This window comes from Cyprinodon variegatus, unplaced genomic scaffold (assembly GCF_000732505.1).
Source record: "Cyprinodon variegatus isolate N-32 unplaced genomic scaffold, C_variegatus-1.0 Scaffold986, whole genome shotgun sequence".
Lineage (NCBI taxonomy): Eukaryota > Metazoa > Chordata > Actinopteri > Cyprinodontiformes > Cyprinodontidae > Cyprinodon > Cyprinodon variegatus.
The window spans coordinates 189702-201019 of record NW_015151439.1 but is presented as its reverse complement, the minus strand read 5'-3'; the positions used below and the strand labels follow the sequence as shown (position 1 = coordinate 201019).

Here is an 11318-nt window from a genome sequence, read left to right as displayed (position 1 = left end):
TACTCTACCCACTTCTAAAATAATGTTGCTCTTTTTCTTATGAGCCTCCTATTTTATTTTGTTGTATAAATATTAAAATTACTCACTTAATTGGCTGCTCTTCTATAAAAAATTATTGTTCCCTCATAGGGTTGTCACGATATAAAAATTTCAAACTCGATATCACACCTCAGAAAATACTTGATAATATTCTATACAAGGAGGAAAAAATCTATTTAAAGGGATAAAAAGACATATTTATTAACATGAAAAAACCACCAGAATTTTTTAAGAGAATCAAGATTCTATTGGATAAATAAGTGTACAAATATAACACAATATAAAAATTTTAGGTGGTTTAAAGTTTTATTCTTTTAACGTGCAAACAATCTAGAGATCTACAACATCTACATAGGCAAAAATGTGCAAACAACATACTTTCAGAGTATCAACCATTTTGACAACCTTATTATGTCTATAAATCTGGAATAATTGTCAGCTGAACATTTTATATTTATAAATTATGATTTTTCTCCTCACCAAATCGGTTATTAACCCTTAAATTGGCTTTTTTTTAAGAGGAAAATGAAAAATAGGATATTTTTGGCCTGTGGGAAATACTATTTAACATTTGCTTAAAGTAAAAGTATCAGAATCTTCTAAGATCTCACCTGCTTAACAACTGCACTGAAAAAAATTCCAGATAAAAAAGTACATTGCCTATCTGCAGCCTTACCATCTGACGCTCCATCATCTTTCTCTGCTGGTTGCAGGAATGAATCGTCTTCTGACCAATAACTCGTATGAAGCGGCTTTTCCTCTGCATGAGGTAATTACATCGACCTTCCTTCACAGCCCTTTATTTCCTGATTTGCACCACCTGTTTTTCATATCAGCAATACTCGCTGAGGTCAGCATGTTTGGAACTGTCCCCTTTTTTTTAACTGCACCAGGGCAGCTACCACAGCAAAAACTCCATCCGAACTCACGGAGCAGAGAACCATCGACACCTTCTGTATGAATGCTGGGCCTGGTGGGGGGTCTGGTATAAGTACCAACCTCTGGACCTCATCAGGTATGCAGCAAGTTAGATTTCATATTGAATTTAGAGGATAACATTAGAGCAGGCTGTAGTAGCATTAACCATAAACACTTTTTACTCCTACTGTTGTTTCAGGAGGTACTTTGGTGAGAAGATTGGCCTGTATTTCGCTTGGCTCGGCTGGTACACAGGGATGCTGTTCCCTGCTGCTCTTGTCGGTCTGCTTGTGTTTCTATACGGTGTTTTCACTCTGGAGCACTGCTCAGTCAGGTAAACACTGAAGCTCTATTTTTACACGTGCAACACCTTTCAGGAGTATTTATATCCCCAGAACTCATTCATATTTTACGCTTGATTTGACAAACAACCTTAATTTATAGTGGTAAATTTGGGTTTGGTGGTTTTTCAGCAAAGAAATCTGCCAGGCAACCGACACCATCATGTGTCCCATATGTGACCAGTACTGCCCCTACCTGAGGCTGTCTGACAGCTGCATCTATGCTAAGGTACTATCACTTTAGGCTCCCAAGCTTGTTAGAGTAATCTGGTATTTTAATTTAATGTTTAAAATGTACATATTTAAGCTACTTTTTGAGTGTTTGATGTTAGTTTCCTGTCTGTATTTTAAGGTCACCCATCTTTTTGACAACGGCGCAACGGTTTTCTTTGCTGTGTTCATGGCAGTTTGGGGTAAGTCCCTTTTAATTAATCAGTTAGATGTCGTTTAGTGGGTTTTTTTTGTCTGCTTAGTTTACTGTAATGTAAGATATCTCATCTAGTTTGCAGGTTAAAAAAAAGGTATTAGACATGCAGTATCAGGTGAAAAGATTAAGAAAATTAATAGAAAATTAAATCTCCTTTTAGATAAATAGTCAACATATATTTTAGCTATTTCAACTCTTTTGATATATATATATATATATATATATATATATATATATATATATATTTTAAATGGTTGATAATTTGTGTCCTAAAACTTTTATGTTATATAAAAACAATAACATAACACAAATGGCTGTACAGGAAATACGCTTTTAGCCATTCATTGAGATTCTCTGTGATACATTCAAATCACATAATGTATTAATACATTTTTTATTTAAAATATTAAAAGAATCAAAATGAGACGATGAAAGAAAGTATTTACAGTTTTATGTTCTTGAATTAAAGCAAAAAAAGTAAAACAAAAATGTCAGATAAAGTTTTTTCATAGCCAGTAGTTGATTTACAATCATTATTGTACCTCAAAATACACGTGAATCATTTCTGTACAATTTCTTACACTGGTCTGTGTCTCTTTATATCCAGGGCAGATTGAAATCTTAATAATATTCCAAAATACCGTATGTATTATATTATAAGACTGGCCCCTCCGGTTTCTTTATTTTAGTTATTTTAGTTTTGTTTTTTTTCTTTTTTTCTATATATTTTAACTACACAATTTAAATATTGTGGAAGCTCCTTTATTAGTAAATTCTCTCAACACAACAACAAGTAATGTTGCATTTATACAACCAACTGGTATGGAATCTGGAACTAAACGGCTGAATTATATGCATTTTTTTTTTCACTTGTTTCTGCAAGTCTTTATTAAAACTCTTAAAATCTCCATGTTTCTTCCTCCCAGCTGGCCTATCTCTCTGCGCAGCATTGACACACAGCCAAAAGAAACAAAAAAAAACTCATCTGCAGCTGGATGACACAAAGTATGTAAATTCGGTGATGATGTCATATAGCGCCTTTTAGGACAGCCAATAACTACTTTTCTTGGCTTACATTAATTTCTTCAAATTAAGTCACTAAACAGTCAGAGAAGTTTTAATAATTTTGATCAATTTTAGCATTTAGAATTCAGGTAAGAAGTTTCCTTGTGACTTCTGACATCCCTGATCGTCAGAGACATAGGTGGTAAAGGCTAGTTATAAAAGCTTATTATTGATTGACACTGGTGTAAGTGGAATTTCCCAATCAATACTTTTCCATTATGCAGTCACCATGCATGTATATCTTTTAAAAGTATTTTCCTGCCTCTTTGCAATTTTTCAAATTTGATACAATGCATTTTTTTATGTCAACCAGGCGTCAAATGTAGACAGTAACACTGAATCACTTCCAGTTCAATTAAACAGATGCTACTGTACGAGGTCCCAGGGTACAGGTGGTGAAAGTGCAAATTCTGTTGGATGGTTGTAGTTTTCTACTGCAGAGGCTTTGGTATGTAATACAGCATCAGGAGAATTATTGTTGAACAAATAAGTGTTCTGCTTATAACCCACTGGGTAGAAGTATGGGAGCTCTGAAAGGAAACAAATGAGAAATTAGACAGATTATATTCTATATGTGAAGTTATAATATCAAACAATCTGGATGAAAAAATTAGGATTCAAATTCTCTGTGTGTAAAAAGTTTCAACATATTTAGATTTGTCTTTTTGAAAGTGCTGTTTAGTGTAGAAAGAAACTAAACTAACGCTCCATTCATATATAGTGCTTTACAAGACTTTTTACACACCAAACATTCCACATTTTGTCACATTAAACCGATAAAGTCAAGGTACTTCAACTGATTTTTTGTTTTGTTTTGACCAAAACACAAAAGAGCATAGCTGTGATGTCGAAGGGGATTTATTCTTGGTTTTTTTACAATTGTACTTTGTATTTATATTCAGTCCCCTGAGTCAGCCATTAGTAAAACTAACTTTTAACAAATTAAAAGCAACAGTTTCATACATTCAGACATTGTTATTGTTAGCTAATGTTATGTCAAAAATAGTTAAAACTTGATCAGATTAAATGGAGAGTGAGAGCGATGATCGATTTGGTTAAGTTTTTTAAAGAGGCCCAATTAGATTTCGGCTTGACTTTGACTAGGCCATTGTGACATATATCCTTTGATCTAAATGATGTAATTGTAGCTCTAGTTGTATGTTTTGGGTCATTGTCCTGCTGAAACATAAACATGTCTCTACATTAAAGGCATTTGATCAGTGGCGGCTCGTGGAGTTTTCTCCGGTGGAGGCTATAAATTCAAAATTGACGTATACCAAAAAAAAACAGTCAAACGTATACTAAGTTATCACACTAGTATATTTATATGAATGCCTACAACAAAAAACATTATAAAAACAAAACAAAATTTCATTAACAGTTTTACATTTTGTACATAAATCTTTCCCTTCTGAGGCTTTGTGAAGGTAAATCTGTGTTTTACATGGTCCAATATTGTGCCACAAACATAAAAAATAATGAAGAAGCTTTTAGTCAGCTTTATATTTTTTAATAAGCTTCACTTTTGCCATTCCGAATGAAGTAAGTCTGACTTCATCATTTTTGGTTCCAAGGATGTTCAGAGACGGAGGTTTAGTTAGCAATGCAGTCAGGAACCTGGGAGTTGTCTTTGACCGTCAACTGAACTTCAAACAATAAATAAATGCCGTTGTCAATGCTAGCTTTTTCCTGCTGCAACTTTTGATCAAGGTGAAACCCTTCCTCTCACACCAACACCTGGAGAAGACGATTCACGCATTTATTAGTTCTCGGTTGGATTATTGCAACGCTCTCTACTCTGGCCTCTTATAGTCGTCGCTCCAACGGTTACAGTTAGTACAGAATGCAGCAGCTCGTCTCCTCTCTGGCTCATCTAGGCAAAGCCACATCACTCCCATCTTCTCCTCCCTGCAATGGCGCCTGGTCCGTTTTCAGATTGATTTTAAAGTTTTAACACTTGTCTTTAAAACCTTCATGGTCTCGCTCCGTTATATTTAACTAAGATGTTGACCATACATTGCCCCAGAAGAGCTCTCTGATCTGCTGATCAAATGGTTCTGGACGTCCCTAGGTCTCTGTATAAACAGTGGGGCAATTGTTCCTTTGTGGTTACCGAACTTAAACTTTGGAACAACCCGCCCCTCAGTCTGCGGGTTCTCACTGATCTGCACCTTTTTAAGTCCAGATTAAAGACTATTTTTTCAAGCTGGCTTATAACACTTAGGACACATTGTTTTATGCCTATGATTTTAGTTTATTTTTGCAATGTTTTTCTGTGAAGCACTTTGGTTCTCCTGGTGTTGTTGTAAAGTGCTATATAAATCAACTTTGATTTAATTTGATTTCTACCATAAATGCCATTTGGTAAGAGTTCAATTTGTTGTAAAATCCAATTGACAAAATCTAACAATTCCTTTATCCCTAAACCATCTGCTGGGTTCCTTGGTTTTAATGATTTTTTTATTTTTTTTGTCACTAATGTTTTCTAACAAAACTGACATTATGATACCCGCTTTATAATCATGTGACTGCTTATTTAAGGGTTTTAGACTAAAGGGACCGAATAAGAAAACATGCAAGGCCTCTATTTATAAGACATGATAAAAACAGTGTTACAATTATGTCTGTGGTTTATTCAAAATGGGGATCTTGCATCATTTTCCTCCATATCTTCAGTAACTCTGGTCATTGAAACACAAACAAATGCAGCAGAAATACTCACCACTTAGCTTATTAGCAGAGTGCGGTCGTTTGAGAGCCTCCTGAACTCTTCGTTCAAGCCTCCAACATCTCAGTATGAAGAGAAGAGCTAGGCACAGCTGCAGGGCAAAGGTCAACACTCCCAGCACGATGATGGTGCTGTTGACTGTTGAGGGGGAGGAACAGAGAACAGGCAGACAGTTTTATAATGTACTCCAGTTTCCTTTCAACATACAAATGCAGGGAAATAATATAGGCTAGATTGCAATGTAGCTGTTGCTTGGCGAGAAAAAACACTCCCATCTGTGTTGTCATGATCCACACATGAAGCTGTTTTCCTCATTGTGCTGAAACACCTCCATAAGATCCATATCTTTATTCAAGTCATGTTAGCACATTTGTTTCCCTAAACTGACCCCACAGAATCAGGAGCATAAAAATGTTTTGGCATGCTGAAGCATTAGAGGTCCCTTTATAGAGGAAGTAAGAGGCTGAACTGAACTGAAAAACAGCCCCACACTATAACGATTTATACTTGACACAATACAGGCAGACAAGTGCTGCTCTCCTGGCAACTGCCTCACAAAGACTCGTCTATTGGATTGTCAGGCAGAAAGGCGCAATCTGTCATTCTGTAGAACATGTCTCTACTGTCTACATCACAGCATCTGATGTTTTGCATAATAATTGATGACGTAAGGCTTGGATACAGCTGCTCTACCGATGAAACCCATTCCATGAATTTCTGTATTAACTATTCTTGAGCTCATCTGAAAGCCAAAGGACATTTGGAGGTCTGCAGCTGCCAACTCTGCAGAAAGTTGGTGACGTCTTTGCACTGTATGCCTGCCAACCACTCTTAGATTTGATAGCATTCAATTTCCTGGCTAGGTTGATGAGATTTCCATTAGCCTGGACTTTGTAGTAATATTGCTGACATATCAGTGAGTACTATTTAGGATTGAGAACATTTCTCAGCTTGACTTGTTGCACAAGTGGCACCAAAAAGGGGGCCACACTGGAATTCTTTGTGAGACCAATCTTCATGGAGTTGATAGGGGGCCCTGGAACTGGGGAAGTACATAAAGTGCTCAGACAAATCGTTCCCAGATTTATTTTTCGTAGAGAAAAAAAAGATCTAGACTGTCATTTGAAAAAAGGTAAATCTTTAATATTTCCTCAGTGCTGTTGTTGAGTGCCATCTGTGACTATAACAAGGAAAATTCTTCAAAGGTTTCAGGGTGACATAAACTGCTGCTTTCAACGCCACATATTTCAGGGATGGTACAAAGTTTTTGCAAAAAAAATTATGATCGTTTCAGCCAGTCAGAGCCAACCAAAGACGATCTGTTAGCTTGGTCAGTCACGTGGATTGGTGGCTTGTAAAGGCTACTTCTGGATGCTGAAGACCTCTGGATACGGCCAAAATATTTTTTTCTGTTGCAATATACAGACTGTGTCCCAACATCCACACTAATCACTATATAGGACACTAATCGTAACAACATTTTAGATGAGTGTCCAAAAGTCTAGTGGATAGAAAAAGTAGTTGACTGGAAGTTTCCTGCAATGCAACTTTAAAAGTAGTAATCATCCATGGTCACTAAAGAGCAGGTATATCCCAGATTGATTTGCGAGAGCTCAACTTTCACTATAAAGTCTACTACATGGTCCCCACTCTATATAGCAGTTGATGGATTTAGGGGTTAGGGCAGACGTTCTGACACAGTGCATTCGCATTCGACTTCTGCATCGTCCAAAGATTAATCGGCCCATAACATAAAAGCGTGCAGCCATGGCCTGTTCAGATTGAAAGACTCCTCATTATGCAGCCAACAAATGGAGCCTTCTTTTTGCCTGTTTTGAAGGACATGTCCAGTGTATCCTACGTAGCCTTGGATATCCTGTGATTCATTGCGAGTCCAAGCAAGCTGGCTGCTCTGTGCTCAGGGAAAGAGGGTAAATGGTGGGATCGACTCATTGACTCAAAGGCAATCCCTCACACTAAGCATGCTTGTAGCCACAGTGGAGAGGAAAAACGCCCTTTTAACTGGAGGAAACCTCCCGCAGAACCAGGCTTAGTGTGAGTGGCCATCCACTTTCCTCTCGTTTATAAAAAGAGTCAGAAATAGATGGAGATTGGCAAACAAACCACACACCACCTATTTTGGTGCCTTAGAAAAAGCATACACAAGCATAAGCCAGTTAAATGCTGACAGCAAGCAACTTTTATTATTAGCAGATCCCACAGCCATACGTTTGAGTGTAACACAAATGGAAGTCATAGTTAAAATGATTTTCAGCTTTTAGGACATTTATAAAGATGGTCCAATACCAGATGATGAAGGTGTGGTAGCTTCCCAGTAAGTGATGTCTGTCTGAATGAAGTCCAGAGTCAGGTTCTGGTTCTGAGTGAAACCCATCACAATCTCCCTTATCTCTCCAACTATCAACAAAAGAAAAAAAAATTATTCTGTTAAGGATTTCAGTAGCCAGAACATTATATTCATAGCAAACCTAATTAGTGATTAGAGCAAAAAAAATAAAAAATAAAAAACCATTTGACCCTTTCTGAAATGTTATAGTTGAATTGGACTAAAAACGTATCTGAGTTTAAATTTTAGAACAAAGAAATAAACATTACCATATAGACAGCAAAACCATTTTCTCAGATAAAGCATTTGAAATGTATGTAAAAAAAAATAAGAACCTGTTGTTTGCAGTCTCACAAAAAAGAATTGGGTATGTCAAATGTGTTGTACTGTGGTGGAAATTATATGCAAATACAGCTTTAAAAGCAGTGGAAAATCTTGAATAAGACTTTTTTCCCTTTTTGTTTAAGAACAATTCTAAGGTTTTTTTTTTTTTTTTGGTAAAAGTTACAAAGACAACATCAGGATAAGAGTCAAGGCTACAGTAAAAGTGTTAGTTTTGGTCTTTCAGTTTTATCGATAACATCTTCTTTCCATTCCTGACTTGAATCACCCTTCTTTTGCTTCTTATCATAGGAGAAACATTTAAATCTTTATTTTAAGCTGTAGAGCTCTGAAAAGTTGCCTTTCTGGACTGCATGTACTCCACCTCTGCGCTTGTGTTTGGGTGTTAATTCTTGGAATGAGGCACCCTAAGAGGGTCATTAGGTTTTGAAATACTCTGGAACGGGGAACCCCTTCTGAGTTTCTTAGATACTCTAAACAAAGAAAGACAATGTTCTTGCTCTTGTTTAAATTTGTTACAAGAAGTCTTTGAAGTCAGACTCCCTTTTGCTGAGTCTCTTATTTACTATTCAGATATTCTGCCAAGTAAGCTGCCTCTGTATAACATTAGTATAACAACCAGAATCACCAAGAAGTGTTTCTTAATGCTTGGATCCTGCAGCAAAGACAGAGTTAAACCACCTCTACCATGGCTGGTGCGAGTATAACCACGCCGTATTTTTAAACCAAGTCTTCATCTAATGCTGACAGCCCATCAGTCTGATCACTACACCATAACTTGTTTTTTGTGTTGCTGTGTTGAAGATGGCAAATAAGCACAATGTCTACGTATACGGTAAAATAGCCTTGTTTATTATTTAGTCACTTTTTATCGATTGTCTCCACACTTGCCACAATTTGGGACATACAGTCATAGCTAAAAGAAAGTTTTGGGTTTGCAGTGTTTTTACAGCATTTTGGTGATTATGACAATCTTAGAAATTAATTATAGATACATTCTTCAGTTTATAGATTTGACAAATTTAGAATTTATTTATTAAACTCATATAGAAAACACTCTGTTTAGCAACATCTTTATTTTGTTTATGCATACAACAATGCGAATAAATGTCTTGTCTGTGTTTTGCTCTTATGAAACAAGTATCCTCAGCTCTTATGAGCTGGATTGTCATGTCTGTTAATATTGACCGTTATCTTGGCCCAAGTTCAGCTCTGCCTTGATTAGATTAATGTATTAAAAAGGTTCCAATTGGGATGACAAGATGCAATCCAGACTTTGAAGACTTTTGTTATACAGAGAGGTGTATGGCTCTCTCAAACACTGCTGGGTACCCAGGTTCTGTAGTCACAAAAAAGCCCATCATCCCTCCTTCACCGGTATAGGTACTGGTTTATATGAGGTATTTATGTAAAAAAAAAAAAAAAAAAAAAAAGATGCGTGTTATGACTCAACATCCCTACTTGATTTTTGTTTGGTCATTGGTTTACCTTTAGAAATCCTCGATTCAGATGCAGCGTTGCAATCATTAATGAAGCTTAAATGTTAATTTTACAGAAAAAAGGCTGTCTTGTTCTGGCAGCTGTTGCAACAACCCTAACGTGATCAGCCTTTTGCTAATCATGCTAAAATCTGCTGTAATATTTAACTGGCTGATTGAGGCCTTTAGAGTCTGATAGGGTGCTCTTTAGGCTTTTGAAAGCAATGCATGTTCTAACATGCAAAATTTGCTTGGATGTTCACTTTTTGGATGAAAAAGATGAGATCAATCCTGAAATAGTTTAAAATGACCTTAAAAGCCTCCTAAGATTAAGTGGCAACAATTGCCTCTTTTAAGATAATTGACGATCACTCTGCTCTTCTGCATGGGCCCACATCTGCAAAACTCTTTCTTAGAGGTGATCACTGTGATGATGGTCAATTAATCACGTGCACTTGATTAGCAGCATTTAGCTCCAACATTGTTTGTTCAACAACTTCACTTTATTTATGAGAACAATTATTAAGGAATGCAAACCATACTATGTTATTCACAATGTGTGAACTAAACGGTTTTAGACACGAATTGTAAAATATAAGCATTGAACTGACTGAGAAGGCTCTGTTGCATGCAGAGAAGGTGCTTTATATACACAAACACAGCTGCAATAAAGAATGTGTTTTCATCTAGATTCATCTAGATCAGATTAGATTCATCTAATTCTAATTAAAACAACTGCAGTTGAATTTGTGTTGTAAATGCCACTGATCTACTGTATATATTAGAGTCAAAGTAAGTTTTGCAAAATATTTCTAACACTGATAACAGGATCCTAAACTGCCTTTATACTAAACATCTGATGAATCTTCCACCCTGTGTAGTTACAAAAAAAACTGTTTTTACAGCTGAGCAGTTCCAAATAACAGTAGTTCTGTCAAGCTTTGAAGAAATCTCAAACGGAAAGCATACCAACCTTGCAGCTTCTGCCTCTTTCTTCTTTTAGTTCTGCTAGTTCTGCTGTCCTAATGAATGTAGTTAGGGTTCACTAGCAACAGAGAATGCGCTCAAATCCCTTCATTATGGCTCTCCAGTATGTGCTCCCTGCTGGTTCCAAGTAGAAAGCTGGGTCCTTCCCAAACAGCTGAGCCTTTCACATTCAAAACATCTCTCCCTGCTCAGTGGTAAATAGGGACGTGGGCATGGCAGACAGAACGCAGTGAGAGGAGGGTAGAGATAGTGGGAATAAAGGCCACTGATTAAAGCAGCTCCAAGCAGAGGGGCAGGTAAACATGTGTTCAATGAGTAAGCTATCCATGGGACTTTGATCAGGGACACACTAACTAACCTCTGTTCCTCAAAGTGAGCAACCCTACTGTAAAGTATTTAATCATACATTTTGAATGCACTGTAAGCATGTTTGCTGTCAAACCTAATTATGTCACTCATTACTGATTTTTAAAAAGATGCTTTACCAACTGGAAATGCTTTAATGATTGTTTGGCTGGCAGAATTTTTAATTGGAACCCTGGAATCTAGACATAAAACCTTAAAGACTGAAAGTATCAGCAAAATGGAAAATCTATATATATATATATATATATATATATATATATATATATATATATATATATAT

At 36.4% G+C, this 11318-nt stretch overlaps 1 protein-coding gene across 1 annotated transcript in view; it reads left to right on the top strand.

Annotated features, from left to right (window-relative positions):
* Positions 1 to 11318, top strand: part of ano4 (anoctamin 4) — a 57924-nt gene that overhangs the window by 28705 nt on the left and 17901 nt on the right. Inside the window, exons 9-13 of the mRNA XM_015399076.1 lie at positions 683 to 808; positions 933 to 1054; positions 1157 to 1291; positions 1431 to 1527; positions 1651 to 1711. Coding sequence (XP_015254562.1) covers positions 683 to 808; positions 933 to 1054; positions 1157 to 1291; positions 1431 to 1527; positions 1651 to 1711 — 541 coding nt within the window. The remainder of the gene's footprint in view (positions 1 to 682; positions 809 to 932; positions 1055 to 1156; positions 1292 to 1430; positions 1528 to 1650; positions 1712 to 11318) is intronic.